Source organism: Coffea arabica, chromosome 6e (genome assembly GCF_036785885.1).
Source record: "Coffea arabica cultivar ET-39 chromosome 6e, Coffea Arabica ET-39 HiFi, whole genome shotgun sequence".
Lineage (NCBI taxonomy): Eukaryota > Viridiplantae > Streptophyta > Magnoliopsida > Gentianales > Rubiaceae > Coffea > Coffea arabica.
This window is the reverse complement of record NC_092321.1, coordinates 1,485,906-1,509,207: the sequence shown is the minus strand read 5'-3', so window position 1 is coordinate 1,509,207 and position 23,302 is coordinate 1,485,906. Positions and strand designations below refer to the sequence as shown.

Here is a 23,302-nt window from a genome sequence, read left to right as displayed (position 1 = left end):
AATCATCTAAGCATAAAAGAATCTGAAGGAAAAATTTTTTCATTAAATATACAGCCATGAGAAAATTTAGAACGAATGGGTCCTTCCATATTAGTTAGCAGTACACTGAGATTTTAAGTGTATGCCGGATAGTTCTGTAGAGATGGCGATGGCTACAGTTGTAGAGAACCAAAGGGTCATGACAAGCCATTTGTACAGCAGCCTTATCGGACTTGTTCATAAACGATTCATGGGTCCTGTCCCAATGGAGGGGGACGAGAACTGCATGTGTTAATTACAGTTGGGTGTGTGGTGGACCTGGGAGTTAAGCCAAATGATCCAGTTTGTCCAAGCTGCAAGCCCTTTACAATTACAAAAGTAAGGTGGTATAACTATCAAAACATTGTGCACGAATTTAATTAAGTTCCAGTTTGGGAGTGTGGCGTTTTTGTTAAAAGAGAACTTTTGACTGATGAAAAAACTTTTGAAGTGTTTGGCAAACATCATCTAGGAGTAGAGCTTTTATGTTTAGCTAATTGATCTGTGTTGACCGTTGGGGATAAGAAAATTACAATTCTGTAACTAATGAAGTCAGATTCAACATCATCAATCCTCAAACATCACCCTACAAATTTAGGAGCAGAGTTTTTATGTTCGGCTAACTATTCTATGTGTTGGCCGTTGGGGTTAGGAAATCACAATTCTGTAACTGATGAAGATAGATTCAACGTCTATATATATATATACAGAGAGAGAGAGAGAGAGAGAGAATCGTCTGTAACTGATGAAGTTAGATTGAGAATCGTCTGCTCTTGTGAATCAGGGTGCCTCCTCCAGTAAGTCAACTTTGTAGTGCCTCAAATTCATGGGTCTTGATAGACTTTACATTCGGAGCTCTGGAGACTCTACGTTTTAAATTGATTATGTGACTATTCGCGTATTAAACTCTTTTTTATTTGTTTTTTCGTGCAGCTGGATGCACCTAAAATCCCAGGTTTATACATGAAACTAGCCTAACCTGGATGAAATGCCGTCCTTAAGCTTTGACCGAGCTCTAATTAATTAGTTCACCAAAAGGGGCTAATTGATTAGAATATAGGTGGAAAAAAAAATATTCAGACACTTACGGGTCTGACAAGGGTTCTGTATATATCTATGGGTGCCGGGCTGACACAGCCCGGCACCTGACACAAAAAAATTTTTTTTTTTTTATAAAAGACACATGGGTGCCGGGCTGACACCTGACAAAGACTGCAAAAGCTGGCTGCCAGGCACTCTCTGCCCGGCAGCCAGTCAAATTGTTAAAAAAAAAAATCGGCAGGCTTCAATGCAATTCAGACAAAGTAGCTCTCGTGAATTTTTCACACTTTTTTGCTTCAGATTTGCCCCTTTTGGCAAGCTTGTGGACAAAACAAAAAATGTCTGGCAGCTCCAGTGAAGCAAAAAAGCTGAACCAAAAGAAAAATTTACGTACGATCGGACAAAAAAACTATGCTCCATTAGACTTTAACAGGTCGTGAAACAATAACTGCTTACATATTATTCAATCGACTTAACGTTATATAGTTACTTATAATATAATAGAATATTTAATTAATTATTTTAATATACCAAATAAAGTATTGAACATTAAATAATGAATAAATTTTTAAAAGGACTTTTATTATAATTTTAATATATATAATATTTTTCATCCATGCATAATTCGTTTTTTCGAGTGTCCAATATACTTCTTTATGCATCTCCACATTTGCATTGCTTCTGCTTATTGTGCGCAGAAAAGTGAACTTTCCACCATAGAAATGTAACCAATGTTTAATTCTTACCTCCACTTTAATTCCGTGGATGGAAGAATATTGTCAGAAATGCATTCTTCTGTGGCTAATTGATTAGAATATAGGTGTAAAAAAAAAAAATCAGACAGGTTTAAAAACAACAGATATGTTCCTTTTTTTAAAAAAAGATATCAGCCTAGCACCTGACAGATTCCCTATTTTTAAAAAAGATATCAGGTGCCTTTTTTTTTAAAAAAAAGATGTCAGGTGCCGGACTGGGTCAGCCCAGCACCTTAATTAAATACATTTAATCAAATCTCTTTAAATTAATTCATTCAATTAATTAAACTAATTAATCCACTAAAATAATTAAAATAATTGTATACTAAAAAACGTAAACTAATTATCAACTATCTTAACAAATAAAGTGAATCGCATTAAACTAATATCACTAGTTTCGAAATTAAGCTATGCGAATTACATTAATTTTATGTATTTATTTTATTAGCATGGATATTATTTCAAATACGCCTTGCTTGGATTGCTGTTTTCCATAGAAAAATTTTGTCATTTTCCGTGAACACATTTCCCTATTAGCTTTTTTCCTCACATACATCAAATCGCTACAGTAATTTTTCCATGAAAAATGACGAAAAATGCAATCCAAACGGGAATTGCCCCGACTAAATGGCTATCTTAATCAAAACTCAATTGCACAAATTCGTTCAATTAATCCATTCAATTAATTAACCTCGCCAAATACATCTAAATTCATTTAATCAGACCTCTTAAAATTAATTCATTCGATTAATTAAACTAATTAATCCACTAAACTAATTAAAATAATTGTATACTACATAACGTAAACTAATTATCAACTATCTTAACAAAAAATGAATTGCATTAAACTAATATCACTAGTTTCGAAATTAAGCTATGCTAATTACATTAATTTTATATATTTATTTTATTAGCATAGGTATTATTTCAAATATTTAAATTACCCGGACTAAATGGCTAACAGTTATCGTACGTAAATTTTTCTTTTGGTTCAGTTTTTTTGCTTCACAGGAGCTGCCTTCTTTTCACTTAACAAATTGCTGAGCTTCTTTTCACTTAACAGGAGCTTTCTTTCCTCCGCAATTTAGCTTCCATTCCCAACTCCCTACCGCCTCTACGTATATCCAACAGTGCCCCTGTAACCCCTCCTCTTTCTTCCCCAACAAAAAGAAGGCTCTATAGTTTAGTACCTTGTTTCGCATTTTTTTTTCTAAACAATTTCACTGGCAGCCAGCTTTTTTTTCAGCCTGCCGAATTTTTTTTTTTTTAAATTTGACTGGCTGCCGGGCACTCTCTGCCCGGCAGCCAGCTTTTGCAGACTTTGTCAGGTGCCCATGTGTCAACTATAAAAAAAAAAAAAATAATTTTTGGTGTCAGGTGCCGGGCTGACACGGCCCGGCACCCATAGATTTATACCACGCCCCTGTCAGACTCGCAAGTGTCTGACTTTTCTTTTATACACCAATATTCTAATCAATTAGCCACCAAAAGGAGGCTTTACATCACGTAATTATTAGGTTCTGAAAATGGGCAAGCATTAACGTTGCACCATTCCTTCACACCGTAAAAATCCATCTACGGTCTGTCTGCAGGGTGGAAATTAATGATGTCTCTGCGTGTTGTGTGTGAGAGAGAAGTTAATTAGTAGTAGTATTTTGCTCATATTGCTCTGAGAATCTGCACACTGTGCCTTGTGTTAAATTAAATGCTTTTTTGTTCGCATTGCTTTTGGGAAAATAATTTGCGCTTTGAACAAATTAATTGTAAATTTCTTTAGAGAAAAGGAAACAAAAGATGAAGGAACCTTTACCCAAATTGTTTGGCTGCCAAACACCTCTGGTGAGTTTACAGTAAAGTCAGCTTCTAAAGTTTTATAGACAATACTTCCTGTAGTATTAGTATTTTGAAATTTGTATAGTATAGGCTTTATGATAAATAGGCAGCATCTGCTGCAGCGTGTAAAATTTCTTGCTCTATCAATGAAAATCTACGAAAGAAGATAAAGAAAGGAAATGTGCCGACTCCCTGAGGTACTAAATTAATGCCTGGAGGTAGTTAGGGGGATAGGCAATTGCAATTCAATAGGCATTGCTCAAAGAGAAATATTGTCCAAAACTGAGTCATGAACGACCATATATTTTCAAAGTCATGATGTGTGACAAGACTGAGTATATCTAAGTACAAATATTCGTATATGCAAACAAACTCCACAAGTACCCCAAGTAATTTATTGAACTTACAATCGTGAATATGTAGATTAATTGCTAAATAGAATTGAAAAAGAATGTTTCCAAATAAAAAACTTGGGCCAACAAACCCTAAAGAAGCCTAAAGTCTCTTCTTCTTCCTCTCTGGAAAACATGCCAATCATCCTCCCGCATGTGGCATCCAATGTGTGCATATGCACCAACACATCCCGAAGAAATAAATACGGAATCCATAAAGCTAATCAATACTAGAGGGACTTTTAGAAAGATGAAGGGGCAGAGGCAGGGGCAGAAGCCACCAAATTCTCTGATTGAGGGGCAGCTGGACCGGGCGCGGCGCCATTGCTCAAGAGCTCGATCATGGCACGGTGAGGGCGGCTTCTTTGCTTCTCACACAGCGCAGGCAAGTAAACTCCTGCGGGTTTCGTGTTTCAAAAGGGATCATTAATTTAGTGCTACTATTTCATTGATTAATTAATGATGCGTCGTAATCAGTAATGAAATGCAAGAATGAAACTAGCACGAGTCACTTTAGCTAGGATACTAGAAAAGATCAATGGGGAGACAATTAAAGTGAACTGCCACATATTCCATTTGTTGACAATACAAATGATACTTTGAATTTTTTCCAAGAAAACTAGAGTTGCAAGAAAGGCATAGTGGTTCTCTTTTAACAAGTTACAAGGGCTAGAGGAAAATTAAAAAGATCCCAGCGGGTGTCAATTCAGATGCATGTATCATATTCTTTGTTCTCACCATATTATTAATTCACAGTTAGATTTTACTTGTGGGATGAATTGACGATCTCCCCGTTACTGTTATATAATGAAAAGAAAATAATATTTTCCTTGTTTCCCTCCTGATACAGACGGCCGTTCATACCACGGCTAATGGTATGTGACATGCCACGACTTTGAACGGAATTAGAACGAACTGGTCAAAATTGCAAAATCGGTTCTCATTCTAATAACACGTAATCACGCGCTTTAAAGTCCAAATGACCAATCTAACGCTAGCTACGCTAATGAAATTCTAGGAGAATGAGTAGAAATTTTGAAAATTCATTAGCAGTATCATTAATTAATTATTTTTTCTCGTTCAAAATTAATTTTTTGGAAAAAATATTTTGATGATGATCACATCACGTATTGAATTTACATAGGATGACGAAATTACCTTCTCCGGCGGCCAAGTTGAAGTAAAGGTCAATGATGTTAGGGCAGTTCTGGTAACAAGCGGGAGAACAAAGCTTGGCAGCGAAAAGTGGCTCGAAGAAAGCATCGGATGAGATGCCAACGGCGTTCCTATCAACCCCGCAAGCGCTCACGCATTCATCGGTCTCAATGTGTTCGGCCATTCTCTCCACCACCACCTCCGATGTCCTGCACTGGTACTCCACCTTGCCATCTTTCCCCTTGAGATTCTCCAACAAACACCTCTTCCCGGAGGATGCTATCGAAAAAGAACAAACGTTGGCGGGCAGTTCCTCGCATACGATCTCACCTGATCCACGTACGAAAGCATTAATTAGTTTCAAACGTAAAACAAGCAATGTTGATGCACGCATGGAATGGATCTTGATAACTTATAATAGAATAAATTAACAGAAGAAAAGGACATAAATGTACGAGGGCATTTCACGTCTGCATGCATACCTTGAGTTCCATGGAGGAAGAGAGAGCAAGCAAAGAAGAGGACGAACGAAAATGTGACTGAAGAATTTTGTGCCATGGTTTGGTTTGGCGTTTGAGTAGTGTTTTGCTCTTTGTTTCTTGGCTGGGAGATTTCTTTCTTGAGGAGAAGGGCAGAATTAAGTAGGATGAAAGAATGAATGGGTTTGTGGGATGGAGTCAATGGAAGGGTTCTCTATTTATAGTAGTAGTGTGTGAATCGCGAAAGGACGCTGAAATAGATATTTTGCGTACGTCAATTGTATACGAGCGCTGACTCGAATGAATACTACAGTAGGGCCGTATTAAACTTTGTTTAAGCTGGTGGACCGCGTCCACACCCCCCAAAATTAAAAGAAGAAGAAGAAAAAGAATCACTAATCAAGACCCAAATATACGAGGGGCAGAGAGGCAACGAGCTTCGGAGAAAATATGCGTAGAAAAGGAGGAGGGGGGTTTCGACCACCACCGCCATTGCTTATGCATGCCATGATATGCGTATCTCCGCAAAATTTGACGCATTCTCTCATAATTGAATTCAGAGTCATTGAATAGTAATCCATATAGTATTTGGTGGACCAAGTGAATTACTACTACTATTATTCAAATTGGGTGAATAGCTTAGCAGAAGTTTTCGTGTTTGAATAGTATCATTTTCTCGCTCCATTAATTAATTAATTTTTTTTTTTTTTGACAGGAGGGAGGGTGGGAGGTAGGTGTTAATTTTTTGGTAGTTAAATGTGTTGTGTTGAGTTTTTTGCGCGTTGACGCACAGCAAAGACGTGTAAGGATGTCTGCTGGTTGAAGTTTCTTGTAAATTCACACCTGCCAGAAACTACTTATATCATATGGCAAATAATTCTCGATTCTTCTTTTTCACATGCAAAAAACCTTAGCTCCCAAGTCTTCAAGAAAATTACTCTGGAAACTTCCTCGATCTGGCAGGGTACTCGATCGAAATTTCTCTACATAACTAACTTTGCTTCAAATTCCAGCCAAAGTCCCCCCCTACGTGCTTTCAATCGGTCTGCACGATTAATCCACAAGAAACGCCAACGTCTGACCTAGTAGTATTGATTAAGTATGACTTTTTCTTTTTCTTTTTTTTAAAAATCTTTTTGGTGGTCAGGATTCGACAGGGATCCTAATTTAGTATGACTTGACAATGTCAAAGGTTTCTTCCTAAGGGCAATGTGCCGTAATAATATTTAAGAATTTCTAGTGCTAGCGATTTGCTTCCGTAAGAATTTCTATTCCAGCTTATTATTCTGTAAAACTTGTAATAAACCTATAATTTTTCATTGACGAAGACATAATATTAAACAAAGTCTTCGCATACTAATTACATGGCCATATATATATAGTAGTCCTTCCCGTTGAGAGGGAAAATGAGAACTTAATAACGTACCTAAATTGTACGTTTTAGGACTCGACTACGCAAGTTACACTTTTTCTTTTCTTTTCTTTTCATATATAAAATCACAATTTAGAATGCCATTATTGATTTCAAGAATGCCCGGATTCATCGATCTTTCGCTACATTACAGATGTTGCGCCGCACACTCGGTACTGCCCGCCAAGACGAGGACATCACTCATGTACAAACTAGACTTGATGGATTTGGTCATCATAAACATCCATAATGTATTGTCTGGCAGGGCTTCACCAAATTTTGTCACTTTTGTTTGTGGCTTAAAATATTTAAACTCAACTTATTTGTAAATTGTCATACAAGAATTTTTTTAAAATTTTTTTTCATTTTTTGTGGGTTAATCACAATTAATCCTCTTAAGGTATACCCCATTTTTCACTATACCCCATTTTTCACTTTACCCCATAACCTTTAATTTTGCTCACTTAACCTCTTATAGGACAAATTACCCTTCCATTATTTTGACTTTTCATTTATCTTTTTTCCTCTCTGTTATTTCTTTTTCTCTTTTTTCTTTCTTCTTCTCTCTTTCATCCTTCCCAATAGAAAACTCTATCTCAAAGAAAATTTTTATCTTGAATTTGTAATTGCATTTCTGAGTGAAGGTTTAAAAGGCATCAAAAACTAATTTTGATTTTTTGTATGATGCCACGTGTCACAATTTTCAATTGATGATTATTAATCAGGTCACAAGTTCATCTTATGAGATTTTCTTGAAAATAAAATAAGAAACTAGAAAGAAAAAAGGAAAAACCAAAATTAAAAGAATTGAAAGACTAAAAAAATTGTATTTTAGGAAGTGATTTGAATATTTTGTAATCATTTAAGAAGAAAATAGATTTCTGCAATTCCTATTTTTTAATTTCAATCACTAAGATGAAGATTTTTTGTGGGAAAGAAGAAGAATTAAAGAAAGAAAAAAGAGGCAAAGAAAATAAAGGAGCACAAGAGGGGAAAGGAAAAAAAATAAAATAGAAAAATAAGAGTTTAAAATAATAGAGAGATAATTTTGTCCAATGGAGGAATAAAGTGAGACAAAAAAATGGTTAGGGGATAAAGTGAGAAATGAGGTATACTTTAAAGGGATTAATTATGGTTAACTTTTTCTTTTTTTTAGTAGTGAGGGATGGGATTCAAGGAAAATCACGCTGAGTTATGAGCTTTTAACACGATGTGCGGAAGTAGGAGATTGATTTGGTCAAATTAAGTGCACTGTAGGATAAAAAAAATCATCGGGTTTCCAGAAGCTATTTATTAGCCGACGCGAGTCAAGTCTCCGGTCCTGGCATTTTGGTTTAGGGGGGAAAGGCTTAACCAATTTAATTTACCGGGCATTTCTATTTTCTAGTTGAGAAACGCCGCCGTCAAAGTCTAGTATATTTCCAACAGGATACATACGCCAATGACTTCAACAGCATGGTTGTTAGTGTGTGGACTTGGAGGGTCTTTGATGCGGAAATACTCAGTAAACTTCACTGGTATTTCTATGAAAATGAAAAGAGATTTGGCAGATGCATTAATATTTTTCAGTGTCTCGTTTCCTGCTTTATTTATTGTCCTTTCGGCATATCTTGTTGGTTTTTCTATCAAGGTCGAAAGTAGATTAAATGTAAAAATTAATTACTGTACTATTTTTTTGTTATATAATATATATGAGATAAAAAAGTGATTGAAAATTATAATTTGATTTTTTTTGTAAATCTTGATAACCAAACGCAGCCATTATTTGTTGCAAAAGAAATGAAAATTTGATGAATACGAGGATGGCATTCACCAATCACCATTGCCTTTACTGTTTTGTAGGATATATATATCACCGTTGAATCATAATTCATAAGCATAACTTATGATTTTCTACATCTCAAGAGTTTGCTACATTATCAAATTAACGCAATCTCCATTACAGCTCTACCGATGTTCAGACGCGGGAGTTTGAGATGGCAGAAAACAATGAACACATCGTTTTGTTGAATCAGCTGCGATGGCTCGAAAGTAACGCGGCCCATACTCCAAAAATCAACTAGAAAGTCATCATAGCCCAAAACCATTTTGAGGCCCACTTTAGGAGTATTACAAGTACTAGCAAAGAGCCCATGAATTGTGGCCGTTAGCCTACTATGCACCCATGTTGCTAACCCATGACTAAACATGCAATAGCGCAACAACTTAGCAGCAGTCGCCATCTCCCTGATGGTCATCCAAACAAGTACTAGTAGACCATAAGCCACGAATCTCCCAGATTAGACCCTTTAATCCAGTGGTGTCAAGTAGGACTGCGGAAGAACCAACTTGTCCCGTAGCTACGGTATTCAAGCCCCACGTCCTGCAGTTTAAAATATTCAAAATTTGTGCCGTAGCACCCATTGGATCAAACCTATCCTTCCTCTACGCTCTAGTCCCTTATACAAATCATTTGTCTTACCTTCAACCCTTTATACAATCCAATCAAGCTTCTCCTTCCTCAAACCATGATAAGGATAATATTAGAAGAGATTAGTGATTATTTTTATGGACACGATAAACACTTACTCTAACTCTTCACTAAGGGAAAATGATGGAATCAAAGGGCTAATAAAGAGCCCCCAAGAATGGGGAGTACTAAGGGGTACTGAATTGCATGAAATTTTTATAATTTGATCTCTCGATTTATACTTAATCAATCTTTTGAAAATTGGATTGGATCGATCGGTTTGACCAGTTGAACTGCTAATCGATCATGTCTTTGGTTCGATTCAATTGAAAAACCAAAGATTTAATTGAACCGATCAAGAGTCGGTAAAAATCGAAAGGTTTAACTAGTTTTTATTATGTATTTATTTTCTAAAATAAATATTTTAGTTTTATTCAAAATTCTTAATATTAAACTAAATAAAAAAATTATTAAATCTTTGAAGTGGGATCCAACCGGTTTAATCGATCCAACTATGAACCGAAAGGTTTTTGATGAATTTAAAAACATTGTACTCAATGAGTGTTTTAAATCTCTCCTGCTGATGCTGATCAACTCAATATACTGAGTCGGTTATACAGAAGAGGAAGCTGAGTCGGTATATACAGTAGATTAATGGATTACACCAAAAATGGTAGGATAAGTGGGACCCCTGCTACAGAGACCATTACCAGCCTTACATTCTTTAGAGCACCCACTTCCACTCAACGTAATCTAATCTGAGGCCAGCGGCCCAGCGCCAGAATCCCTATTCCCAAAAAAAAAAAAAAAAATTCTGCAAATACGGAGACAGAAACACTTTTGTGTCACAAAAAAGAAAAGAAAAGGAAAAAAAATTATCTACTAACCAAGGCAAAAACAAAAAAAAAATCAAATTCGTCGGAACAGAGCGAGCGAGTGAAGTTTAGAAGTTAGTGACTGAGTGGCAGTGTGGAAAACTGAAACGCCACCATGGCCACAGCAGCATCCCACGTCGTCATCTCCAGCTCTCATTCCATCTCTCGTCTATCTCCCTTTCAATTATGCATTTTAGATCCCAAGTCGTCGTTCCTCTCCTGCACCAGCACCAGGAGGAGCCAAGCCCTGGTCAATGGAGGCGGAGGAGGAGTGCGGTGCATGGCTGTGGAGACTGCTTCTGAAGCTGCCAAGACAAAGAAGGCCGGGTATGAGATTCAGACCTTAACAGGCTGGCTCTTGAAGCAAGAGCAAGCTGGAGTCATAGACGCTGAACTTACCATTGTCATTTCCAGCATTTCTATGGCATGCAAGCAGATTGCCGTCCTCGTTCAGAGGGCTGGCATTTCTAACCTTACTGGGGTCCAGGGTGCTGTTAACGTTCAAGGAGAAGATCAGAAGAAACTTGATGTTGTCTCCAATGAGGTCTTTAATTTTCACTCACACCACTCAAAATTTAATTGATGTTATACACCACCTAGTGCACAATACCACTAGTCTGCAGTAGCGGAGTAGCTCTTCTTAGTCAAACGACCAATTTATGAAATTCGCAATAGTATTCACAAGAATAGATCATAGTCGGAAAACAAAAATTAAATCAGATCACAGCTTATTACCGCTTACTAGCTAGCATTAGTTTCTTTTCGGCATATCAACTGATTGCATCCCTTCTTTCTTGTGTTGCAATGGAGATGTTATCCACGGACTATCAATTTGTGTTATCTTAGAACAGATCAGCATTAAATTCTTAGCTGAGAGAATGCTCTGATTATGGAGCTTTTATATTCGTGAAACAGGTGTTCTCTAATTGCTTGAAATGGAGTGGACGGACAGGGATCATTGCATCGGAGGAGGAGGATGTGCCAGTGGCAGTGGAAGAGAGTTACTCTGGCAACTACATTGTGGTATTTGATCCTCTGGATGGATCATCTAACATTGATGCTGCTGTCTCCACTGGCTCTATCTTTGGGATATACAGCCCCAATGATGAGTGCCTCGCAGATATTGGTGATGATGCCACGGTACTTCTAATGCCACTCATCCTTCTTTTTATTGTATGCTAATACTACCAGCTGTGATCCCAACCACTCCAATTGTACGAAATTATGACCGAATTCTATCAAACTGGACTCGTTGAAGTTGACGATAGTCTTTCTATTATAGCAGATGAAATTTTGGTTGTTTTCCATTGTCAGATTATAGAATGCAACTGAAATTGACCCCTCAACAAAGAATAACGAAAAAATTTCTTTTGCGTGACACGTTACGCATTGCAGCTAGACCAAGTGAAACAGAGGTGTGTTGTGAACGTATGCCAGCCGGGAGACAACCTTCTTGCTGCAGGCTATTGCATGTACTCGAGCTCAGTGATATTTGTGCTCACTCTAGGAAAGGGTGTCTTTGCCTTCACCTTAGATCCCATGTACGGAGAATTCTTACTTACTCAAGAAAACATTCAGATCCCAAAGGCGGGGAAGATTTATGCATTTAATGAAGGGAACTACCAGTTGTGGGATGGTAAGTTGAAGAAGTACATTGATGATCTCAAGGACCCTGGTCCGAGTGGCAAGCCCTATTCAGCTCGCTATATTGGTAGTTTGGTGGGTGATTTCCATAGGACCCTCTTGTATGGCGGCATTTATGGGTACCCACCAGACAAGAAGAGCAAGAATGGGAAGTTGAGGCTGCTGTATGAATGTGCCCCAATGAGCTTTATTGTGGAACAGGCAGGCGGTAAAGGATCAGATGGATCTCGGAGGATCCTGGATATTGAACCAACTGAGGTAATGACTTCAGAGACAGGAAATTGAGTTGGGTTTTTTCTTTTTTGTTGTCTATTTTCTCTCTTATTTGATTTTCCATAGGATATATGTTGGGTTCTGCCTGCGTTATGATATTCTGCTTATCACTGTCTGCAGATACACCAGCGAGTTCCGCTGTACATTGGAAGTGTGGAGGAAGTAGAGAAACTAGAAAAGTATTTATCTTAACGACAATGTAATCGAGATGCTCTCTGAAAATGTAAATGCTCCTGTCCAGTCTCTCAAGGATTACAATTTCCTGCAAGTCCAGGAGATCCATGAAAGGGCCTAGGAAATTTTCTTGTGTTCTTATACTTGGACGAAGCTTTTTTTTTTTTTCTGTCTATTAGTACTTGATTTAGTTAGGACTAGTAACGTTTATTAAATCAAGCAACTCCTAAGTTTTTTTTTTTTTAACGCCTTATTTCTAAAGCAAGCTTGAGTTTATTGACTGGCTGAATGTGGTGGCATTCTCAGTTTGTGACGGACTGCTGCTACTTGTGGTTACAGGAACGCCCTTGGAAATTTAAGATGGATAGATTTAAAACGTTAAAACACCAGCCAAACCAAGCAACTAAAATGGAGCCTAGGAAATGGTCGGGAATCAGCTTGTTGATTTTGACATATGCTATTCTAACCTAAAATCCCTCTGCACATGAAAACTTGATCAAAATAGGAAAGTAAATACAGGAAAAATCAGAGATTTGTAGCGTGTTCCATTTCCATTCGAAGGACTTCCACCGGTTTTCTTTCGTAAGGACTGGAAACTCTAAAAATGAATGGATTTCACGGTGATGAGACCTACATACAGAGATTTATAGCTCGTTCGCCGCAAAGATTCTGACAAAAAATGACCTTAAAATTCTCTGCTCGCACCCCACCTGGGGAGTAAAACGATTCTACCCTCATGGGTCTTTTATTGACGTACAGAAAAACACTTGTGCAGTCATCTGATACCACGTGTTGTTGTTATCATTTTATTCAACATGAAGTTATTCTGCAATTGCCTAAGATCGAGCGGGCGCACAGGTATTATTGCATCAGAGGAAGAGAATACGCCTATAGCAGTAGAAGAAACAAATTCCGGAAACTACATTGTCGTGTTTGACCCCATTGACGGATCTGCCAACACTGATACCTCTTTAACCACAGGATCCGTCTTCGGAATTTATGGGCCTGACCAACAATGCCTCGTAGACTTGGATGATGATTCAACGGTAACTTCTGCAGGATTTAAGTTCAATCATGCATCTTCTTCATATTGCACAATTGCCGCCTTCTTTCTAAGTTAAGATTTTGACAATGGCCAGCTAGATGAGGCAAAGCAGAAGTGCATCGTTAGCGTCTGCCAGCCAGGGAGCAATTTGCTTGCAGCAGGATACCGCCTGTATTCAAAGTTCAGTGGTCTTCACACTATCAGTTGGAAAGGGGGTTTTTGCATTCACACTGGACCCAGCATAAGGAGAATTTGTTTTGACGCATGAGGATATCAAGATACCAAATTCCGGCAAGATCTATTCTTCCAACGAAGGAAACTATTATGATCTATGGGATGACAACCTAAAGAAATACCTTGGCCACCTCAGGAAGCCTGGTCCTAACGGCAAACCATATTCTGGCCGTTACATAGGCTGTCTTGTCAGGGAAGTACATCGAATGCTGTTATATGGTGGGATTTACGGTAACCCTAAGAATAAGAATAGCAAGAATGGAAATTTAATAAGGCTTTTGTATGAATGTGCACCAATGAGCTATTTAGTTGAACAAGCTGGAGGGAAAGCAATAGACGGTTCCCAGAGAATACTTGACATCATGCCTGTGCAGGTAAGTCCCTTTTCAAATTCAAGAAAAATTAACGACCAATGGCTTCCTAAAATTCCTGAAACAATGCCATTTGTCAAATCTGATTAGGGATTGTCAGGTTTGACATGCTAGAAATGAAGGAACAAATGAATAATTTCTTCAAGACCATTATTGAACTACCAGACAAGAACAAAGTAGGAGGGGATGATTATATTTTGACGTAAACAGTAGGAAAAAACTAACAGTTGCTCTATTCTTCCCTTTTTTTTTCTGGTGTTTCTGGCAGATTCATCAGCGAACTCCAATTTTTATTGGAAGCCCAGATGAAAATGATAAACTGGAGAAATACTTGTTTTCGGAGTTGGAAGCCTAGAAACCCAAAATTCCTTGTGTTCTACCACACGTAACGTTCAACTTGAGGCTTTGGCAAGTTATGACATTCAAAATGGAGGGATGATATCCCCAAGAAGTGAAGATTAGAGATTAATTCCACAAAACAAGTCATCCAAAGACGGTACTGGCAAAAATTTTGTGCTTTCCTATAAATGTTGGAAGATTATCAAGGACGTGCTGTCTAACATGTAAAGCTGACAGTTAATTCTAGATCTATTCTGAATATTGAACAATTGTGGTGAGTGCTGCACTGGTACCAAGTCAGCCTAATTAATTGTCCATCTTATCCTATTCCAGTCTGGTTTTGGCACGCATATTTTCCCCATCCAAACTGCTCCTGTGACCCTTGGCTGCCATATCACAAGAAAACTATTAGCCATTCTGTGCCTTGTGACAAGAATGTGGGAAAAGACAAAAGCCACAACCCAGTTAAAGAAGTTACCAGGACTTAAAATCTTGATGGTTTTAGTTACAGATTTAACAGTTGTAACAGAATCCGGACCTGATAATCAAAAAGAAAGGGATGAAAACTGGTTCAGAACGATGAACTGAAGATGACAAGCATGATTACATACTGAACATTTCATTACCTGATAAAGTTGTGTCCTTTTCTGCAAGGATTTCTGTTACAGTAGAGGAAAGCTGGGTAATTACTTGATTAGCACCTACATTAACTTTTTGTGATTTCCCTGGTGACCTGCACCAATGTACATCAAGTAAACAATTAAGACATTTTGAAAGGATGGACTAATGATTCTGAGATGAAGCTAATCGGTACTAGATATGGTAGAAGAAAAGTTCTTTAAAGATAAACCAAAGAAGATCTTTGTCATTAGAAAGCCAAAAAATCAAAACTAACCATGAAGTGGAGTCAGGAGAGGAATCACCGGCTGGCTCAGTAGAATAAATAGTTTCCTCATCAACAAGATCAAAATCAACTAATAGTTCAGAAAGGTTAATATTTTCCAAGGCATCTAAACTAGGCAAATCCAAATCAAGAATGTCCGCTTCGTTGACACATTCAGATGATGGAATGTCATTACAATCTGGTTTCTCTGAAGCAGTATGCTTGTCAGGAGCATCAAAGTCCAGCCTTCCCTTAACATGATCCCTCTTGATTGGCTTCTTTAAATTTGCCTTAACAGGTGAGGAAGTATAAATGTGTTGGTTACTTGAAATTGAATGGTACGATATTTGCTTGGTGGGGCTGACTCGAATTGTTTCCGACGATATCATCGTGCAATTAGTGGAGGTAATTTGTTGAGGAGTTACATCCTTACAGGAAGTTGTAATCGAACAAATTTCCAATGGGGAAGCAGATTTCTCAGCTTGAGGGAAGGATTCCAAGGGAGGTGTTTTAGGACCAGAAGAATTAGCTGTTGGGGATTGAGCAGCCTGGTTAAACAAACACTTGACGACATGTGAACTTTCAACAGCATTAGACCTTTCAACCTGTGATCCCCTTAACATATTGGGGCAAGGTAGGGATTGAGCCACAGGGTGTTTCGGAGAAATTACTTGATGATTATTTGCCATGCTTGGTTGTGAATGACCTTTAGCATCTGCAATACACACAGCTTGTCAGTACTTATTTGTAGGATCAAACAAATAAATGCTTTTGGGAGCTCGACTTAAAAAAAAAAAAAAGCTAAAACCTTTAGGCAGCAACTGTTTGTTGGTTGAACCTCTGCAAGACCTCTTGGCGGTAACAGTAGCATCCGAGACATCTTTTGAGCCTTTTCTTTTTATAACAGGGTGATTCCTAATATCACTCGAAATGCTTGGGGTGTCTTCACTTGTGATGGAGGGCTTGGATGTAGAGATCACTGCTGGGGATTTGTGTGCAGAATGGTAACCACCTGAGGAAGCAGATGATATTTGAGGTTACTAGCGAAGACACTTTTATTGGTTTCAGAAACATTATACTGATTCACTGACCCTCTATAAGAAATCATGAAAAGGTACTTGAAAGAGATCCAAATTAAGTTCCAAGCAATCAATAGATGAAACACTTCGAAATGCAATACTGTCTAGTAACACTTATTAGCATGGTTCTTGCAGTCTACATGGTGGCTTAAACTAGTAGTAAGGCATAAAAGTAGGGTAAAAGCCGAGGGTTGTTAGTTACCAGGTGGGGAGCCAAAAGGCGGCTGGTCAGTGTTGGGAGGTATAAACCTGGATGTGGGGAATGTAGGCGGAGGACGAGGAAGCGGAGGGACAGGGGTAAGGTCGTGAGGAGTGGCGTTAAAAGCATTCATAGCATCTTGGAGACCCTTGAGCAGATTATGAATCCGGACTTTCTCTAGCTCCATACGGAACCGTTCTTGCTCCAAGCTCACTTTCTGCTCTTTCAGACAGATGTACTCGTCCAACATTGCCCCCAAACTCAACAAACTCTTTGGAGCCTAAATGATAAACATTGACAATTAATTAATAGGGAGTACCAACAACAATAAACCCATCCCTGTAAAAATTAATTTCTTAGACAGAAAGAAGAGAAAAGGAAACAGAATCACCTCTTGGACGGAGGATTTGGAGATGAGGTTGGAGGCTTCGGAGCGAAAAGTTGAGCGGGTCTGAGCGTAGTTGTTGTCGGAGAGGTAGCGGTCCACGATGAATGCGATCTGAACTGCTGTTACCTTCCCTTTCCCAATCGTCATGTTTTCTGATTTTCTCGATCTATAACTACCACCGCCACTCGTATTACTATTGTTATTATTATTATGATTGCCTTGCTTCCCCATGATTTTTGCGTCTTCACCCTTCTCTTACGAGCTTAATTTGAAGAAAATCGGAGAGGGGAACCCCAACCCACCACCGGCGTGTGTAGTGGATCCAAGACGCAGTTGGAGGCTTGGAGAGAGAGATAAGACAGCAAGAGAGAGAGAGAGAGAGAGAGAGAGGTACGAAAGAGGGATGATGGTGAAGTGAAATCTGAGAGGGATGATGGTGCTGTAAGGAGTACGGAGTGAGTGCTAATGCTGAGGAAAACCGCGGGACAATTTGAAAATTTCGCCCAAAGGAAAGGAAGTGCTACTTGAAAACATTTTTGTTGATGCTGAAGAGGCGGTAAAATGGAATTAGTTGTTGTCTGCGTTGGGCCTTCGTTTTGGGTTTTGGAAATTCGGAGCTGTGGGCCTCAAGGCTCCGTTCTACAATTAGAACATCACACTTATTCTTGTCAGTCCAAATATCTGCACTTTAGCAACATACAAAGGCCAAGTCCACATACATGATTCCTCCTTTCTAGACAGCCCACAACAAATGGCAAAAGGGCTTCGCAAATCTGGACAGGTTCTAGCCTCATCCAAAACCACACAAACACCAAAATAGCAGAAACACAAACCATCTGTGCCAAGAGATTGAATAGCAAGATAGTAGGGATGATAGAGCTGCAGCGAAGGCTTCTTACATGGAGTCCTTGCCCCCTCTTTCTTTCCCCGTCCACCCATTACTCCAAAGCCTTCAATAAGCTCCGAAGTCCCATTATTTCTTTCACGATCTCGGCGACTGTAGAGTCCGTGACTGAAAAGCAGCTAACGGCCAGGGAGAGAAGGCAACTGAGGAATGAGAGGAGAGAGAGCAAGGCCGCCTACAACTGGAGAGAAGAGGTGGAGGAGAGGCTCGTCAAGAAACCCAAGAAGCGCTACGCTTCTTGGACCGAAGAGCTCAATCTTGATAACCTCGCTTTGTTGGGTCCACAATGGTGGGTCGTCAGAGTCTCCAGAGTCTCGGGTCAAGACACTGCTGACCGCCTGGCCCGAGCCCTTGCCCGAAATTTTCCCGCCCTGGACTTCAAGGTTCTTTAATTTTTTGTTTAACGCTAGAGATTTGTTTGGTAGATTTATCTAGAATTCTTTGGAAACGAGAAGCAAATCATCAGACCCTTTTTAGCATTAAGATAGGCATATTCCAAACAAAGCTTTGGTTAGGAAATAGGCATAAATATGAAGCTTGAATGAGAGTCTGGGAACATTTCTTTTGATAAAGAAACATGATTAGAATATCCCGTTGACACATTCAATTCAGTCAGTTACTTCACCTTGTCAAGGAAGTGGAGAGAGATGTTTTGTGTCAAATGAAGAAGCGGAAAATAGAGAACTGCCTTTTGGCATTGTTTTTAGATTCATGGCGCATATTTTAAGGTGTATTGAATCTGCTTTCCTCCTCCTCCTTGTCAGAGCACACCAAACTTCACTTCACTTTCATTCCTTAACCCTGTGAAGTTTTTCTTTTGTCAATTGAATTGGCTTCACTGAAGAAAGTCCTTTTTTTTTTCTGTACATCTACCTTGCTTGCATGATGAGGTTTGAGAAAGCGCCCCAGGGATTAACATGCAATGCAGAGTTTTTGCTATTCATTTCATTCATTTGTTGGCAACTTTTCTTGATTGTAGTTTAACTTTATTAATGTTCAGGAAATAATGTAATGCAGCGCAATTAGAAGCTTCTTTGACATTGTTTATGAAGTAGTTCAAAGCATTTATTCTTCTAACTTCTTGATGACTATTCACAGGTTTATGTTCCATCTGTTCAAAAAAAGAAGAAATTGAAGAACGGATCAATCTCAGTCAAACCAAAAGCCCTCTTCCCTGGGTGTGTGTTCTTGAGGTGTGTACTAAACAAGGATGTACATGACTTCATAAGAGAATGCGATGGTGTTGGAGGCTTTGTTGGATCCAAGGTCGGAAATACGTAAGCTTTTGCTACCATTCCTATCCTGCTGTTTTGTTCGCAAAATCCATGTCACTCTTAGATAACTTCAAAGATTTCTTTTTCTTCATGTTTAGAATAGTGTAAGACTTCTGAGTCTCGTTCAAGTAGATTATATTTTTGTCTCTCCAAATGGGAAACAATCTGGCTAACTTAATTGCAAAGTGATACTGTAGCCGATCATAGTTTGGCTGGAAAACTGTGTCAGCATCCTCATAGATCCTGTAAATAAGCTATCTTTTTCTACAACATTTCCTTATGTCCAGATTTGATCTGTGACTCTCAGTTTGTTCCATCAAGATGGATCTCCAGAGGGTAAATATGGTAGTGTCAGCCAAATCTGCTTGAAGTGTAGTCTGTTTGCTCTGCATTCTCAGCCCTGAGATGAGCCAAGTGATATGATGCCTTAGTTTTCTCCACCACAATGGTGTACTGCTAGCCATCAGTTTTCTCTTACTTAATTCAAGAGCACATCCCATTTATTTCTGCTCTCTACTCCATTTTGAGTCAGTGGTATGATCTATTTGTATGCAGAAAGCGACAGATTAACAAACCAAGGCCAGTAGATGCTGAAGACATTGAAGCAATATACAAGCAAGCTAAGGAGGAACAGGATAAAGCAGATCAAGCTTTCTTGGAGGAACATGAAGGTCACAGAACATCAGATTTTGAGAAGCTAAATTTGGATGCCCTTCCAGCCTCACTAGATGACGTAGAATCTAATACCTCTGTGGAGGCTCAAGGTCGATCAAGAAAAACTACGAAGCCTCCTTTAGGTTTTCAATTAGGTGGAAACAGTGTTAAACTTCTTGTGCCAGGCTCAAAAGTTCAAGTTGTTTCTGGGGCGTTTGCAGGATTTTCAGGCATCCTTAAGAAGTTCAATAAGAAGAAAGCATTGGTATGTAAATTTCTGCCTCTCAAGTCTTGAGTACCTTATTTTATGAAGTATGCCTCGAACAAGGACATTGATTTGAACAATATACATTCTGGGAGGTTGGGTTTTTTTGTATCTTTTTTTTTTTACCTCATTCTACTTCATGGAACTTAGTTTTGGATATACAGGCGACTGTTAGCTTTACCTTGTTTGGCAAAGAAACTTTAGCTGACTTGGACGTCAAAGAGATTGTAGCTGAGAAAAATTGATTTCTGAAGCTGGGCATCAAATTTTAAGGTTGTATGTTTGCTAACAACAAACAATAATTGTTGTCCATTGGGTAGTAGCATACCACTCCCGCCTCCCATACTATACAGATGCATGGGCACATTGTGCCTAGCTCAATGTAATGCTTATGAAATAGAATAGCAGATAGCACATATGTTCACTGTAAGCCAAATTGCTGTGACAAAGTCAATTTACACAATGTCTTTTTGACTTGAGTATTCCCGCCTGTACTTCATCTATTTGCATTAAGTAATGAGTTTCTGAATCAAGATCCATCTGAAAAATATTCTAAGCAATTCTTCTTTTACTTAACTTCTTCTGTTCTTTCTTTGTTACGCATTAAGCAAATTGAACGAAACTTCGACTTTCTGAGGTTGTGTGGATGATGAAAGAGGGCTTGATCTTTTCCATTTTCCTATTCTAAGTTCTATATGATATTGTTCCCTTCAATGATTTCCTTTATGCTATTTCGTTATTCGGTTATCTTGAGGTTGTGGATGATGAAACATATCAAGCTGCTGTTCTACAATGGCTTAGAGAAGTATATGAAAAACTTTGAGGTCTAATGGATAAGTCATCGGGATGATCATTGACTGATGTGCGCAATTGGTGATTCCATCTCATGTTTTCTTCATGCCTTAACCCAACACTTGCATTCAATGACCACGACAAGGCTTCTCCTTTGCAGCCACTAGACCAAGGCTCTAAACCTCGGCTAGTACACCTTTACCTGCATCATTAGGTTGGTGAATTAATTTGCTCCAGTTCGTGGAAAGTGGAACTCTATTTGCACGCTGTAGTAAAAGCTGGAGGTCGCTTCGCTGTGTTGACTGTACTATTTGGTATTTTAGACCTGAAGCATGAGGCTATGTTATGATGATTAGACATTGTCGATCTGGCTCTGGCCAACTTTTCTCTCAAAGAAAGGTGCAAATAGAGTTGTAAAAGAGAGAGTTGGACAAGTGTGTTCCTGGCGTTCTCATCTACATAAAGGAATGGAGAGCGTGGCAATATGGCAATAAATTACTAGGACCTTGTTCGTTAACTACTATCTTGGCGAAAAAAGAATTTGGTGGATGGAAATGCCTCCTCTACTAGGCAGTTGACGGAGACATTGCTTCTGTGGATCATGTGATTTGTCATAGTGCAATTGCAAACATTTAAACGCAATGGAATTTTAGGTAATCGAGAGGAGATCTTTTTCGACATCATCTCTGGAAGAAAGGCAACTCCTTGCAGTCGTGCTACATCTTTCCCTTTTGAAGAGGATGCAATTAAGAAGCTTGGGGAAAAAAGGGTCACATGCATGCTTGTTAGCTGTAGATTGATGCTTGATCTATCACTACCAACCCATGCCCACTCACAGATATGCCTTTAATCCTTGTTCTATCTACACTCTTGTCTAGCCTGGGGGACCCCCAAAAAAAAAAGGCAGTTTCGTTTGATGTCCTCCTTCGTGTCTTAACTACTACGACTGCTTCCATCGGGCGGGGATGGTACTGGTGGGGTTTTAGCGTGACAGCATTATAACAGTGATCGTACCATGGCAATTCACAAATCAACAAGCACCACTACAAAGCTAGCAATCAACTTCGCCATGGCGCCCCCCCCCCCCCCCCCCCCTCTCCCCTTTCCCCTCTGGCCCAAAAAAAAGAAAAACAACTCCCTTTCAATTCCATAACTTTGATCTCTTCGTGCCAATTTCAGTTTCTTTCGTCCATTTCTGTCTCTGTTTGTCCACCCGCCCTCCATGCATGTTTGATGTGTAAAAATTTTGTATCCATTAGGTAAGTATTTCACCCCTAAGGCACGGGGGAAAGAAGATTTTGCAAGCAGACAAGAAGGAATTGATTGATGGCTTTTTCTCGACAAATTGGAATTTTTTTTTTTTTGTTTTGGGGGGGGGGGGGGTGAAGTGTACTAGCTAGCTCCGCTAGAGCACATTCGATCCATGGAATCAGCAAAGTACATATCGATTGTTGTTTCACGAGAATCTTTGCCACGCCTCATCTGTCATTTGAAGTTGTACCAACTACGTTGATGATTGGGTTATCAAAATTCTCTCCGTATATATCAATTTTACATATTGATTTTACTCTGACCTCAGAGCAATTACTAGATATATCTAATAATTTTTTCCTAAACAATAAAAGAATCAAAATTCTCTATGTACACATCGTTGATTCGGAACAATTACTATAACTAGACATATTTAGTAATTGTTCCTTGACCAATAAAAGAGTTTCAAGTGAACATATACTAGTTGCACTAAGTAGGATTCTTAGGTTATGTTTGGATTGCATTTTCCGTCATTTTTTATGGAAAAATTACTGTAGCGATTTGATATATGTGAGGGAAAAATGTGATAGAGAAATGTGATCACGAAAATGACAATATTTTCTGACGAAAATAAACAATCCAAACATTACTTTATATGCATACATGAAGCTCTATTATATGTCTGTCTAATAGTTGTTTCGGGCCGAAAAAAAACATTTTTTTTTTATATATATATATAACTGTGCGTTATCACTACTTATCTCTCCCTTAGCCCCTCCCTCTAAATAAAAAATTAGTAGTAGTAGAAGAAGACAACCGCTACTCGTGGAAGGTTCGTTAAAGTACGTTGTAGTATGAGTGTCAGCGAGTCGTCTTCTTCCGAGGCATTGGTCCACTCTCTGCAATGGCTGTCAAAAATGTGTCTGTGTGCATAAAGACGCGTGCTTTGTGTATCTGTCCTTTGCATGCATTGCAAATCTGCAATGCACGAAAAGTTCCGCTCTTGTAATTTTTAAGAGTTCAAATTGTGTTAAATTTTAGCTTGTTTAATTATCCAATCGAGCTCAAACGAACTTTCATCGAGTGTAAGTTGAATTTTGTATACGTAAGTTGCTCGGGTCAAAT

At 38.7% G+C, this 23,302-nt stretch overlaps 4 protein-coding genes and 1 pseudogene across 4 annotated transcripts; 3 read left to right on the top strand and 2 right to left on the bottom strand.

The window, feature by feature from the left end:
- Positions 1-4,028: 4,028 nt before the first annotated feature.
- Positions 4,029-5,860, bottom strand: LOC113694952 (uncharacterized). The gene is made up of 3 exons (XM_027213885.2): positions 5,677-5,860; positions 5,198-5,524; positions 4,029-4,436 (listed from the first exon to the last, which is right to left on the bottom strand). The coding sequence occupies exons 1-3, from the start codon at positions 5,750-5,752 to the stop codon at positions 4,282-4,284; spliced, it is 558 nt and encodes a 185-aa protein (XP_027069686.1). The 5' UTR covers positions 5,753-5,860; the 3' UTR covers positions 4,029-4,281.
- Positions 5,861-10,408: 4,548 nt separating this feature from the next.
- Positions 10,409-12,547, top strand: LOC113697169 (fructose-1,6-bisphosphatase, chloroplastic-like). Its single transcript, XM_027216653.2, has 4 exons — positions 10,409-10,952; positions 11,324-11,548; positions 11,804-12,310; positions 12,446-12,547. Exons 1-4 carry the CDS (start codon positions 10,524-10,526, stop codon positions 12,515-12,517), a joined length of 1,233 nt encoding a protein of 410 aa, XP_027072454.2. The 5' UTR covers positions 10,409-10,523; the 3' UTR covers positions 12,518-12,547.
- A 576-nt stretch (positions 12,548-13,123) lies between these two features.
- LOC113695289 (fructose-1,6-bisphosphatase, chloroplastic-like) lies at positions 13,124-14,547 on the top strand (annotated as a pseudogene).
- Positions 14,548-14,570: 23 nt separating this feature from the next.
- LOC113695286 (uncharacterized) lies at positions 14,571-17,797 on the bottom strand. Its single transcript, XM_027214324.2, has 7 exons — positions 17,041-17,797; positions 16,653-16,929; positions 16,180-16,383; positions 15,384-16,086; positions 15,115-15,221; positions 14,967-15,026; positions 14,571-14,874 (listed from the first exon to the last, which is right to left on the bottom strand). Exons 1-7 carry the CDS (start codon positions 17,266-17,268, stop codon positions 14,813-14,815), a joined length of 1,641 nt encoding a protein of 546 aa, XP_027070125.1. The 5' UTR covers positions 17,269-17,797; the 3' UTR covers positions 14,571-14,812.
- A 40-nt stretch (positions 17,798-17,837) lies between these two features.
- Positions 17,838-20,616, top strand: LOC113695288 (uncharacterized). Its single transcript, XM_027214326.2, has 4 exons — positions 17,838-18,324; positions 19,040-19,218; positions 19,771-20,134; positions 20,299-20,616. Exons 1-4 carry the CDS (start codon positions 17,908-17,910, stop codon positions 20,377-20,379), a joined length of 1,041 nt encoding a protein of 346 aa, XP_027070127.1. The 5' UTR covers positions 17,838-17,907; the 3' UTR covers positions 20,380-20,616.
- The last annotated feature ends 2,686 nt before the right edge of the window (positions 20,617-23,302 follow it).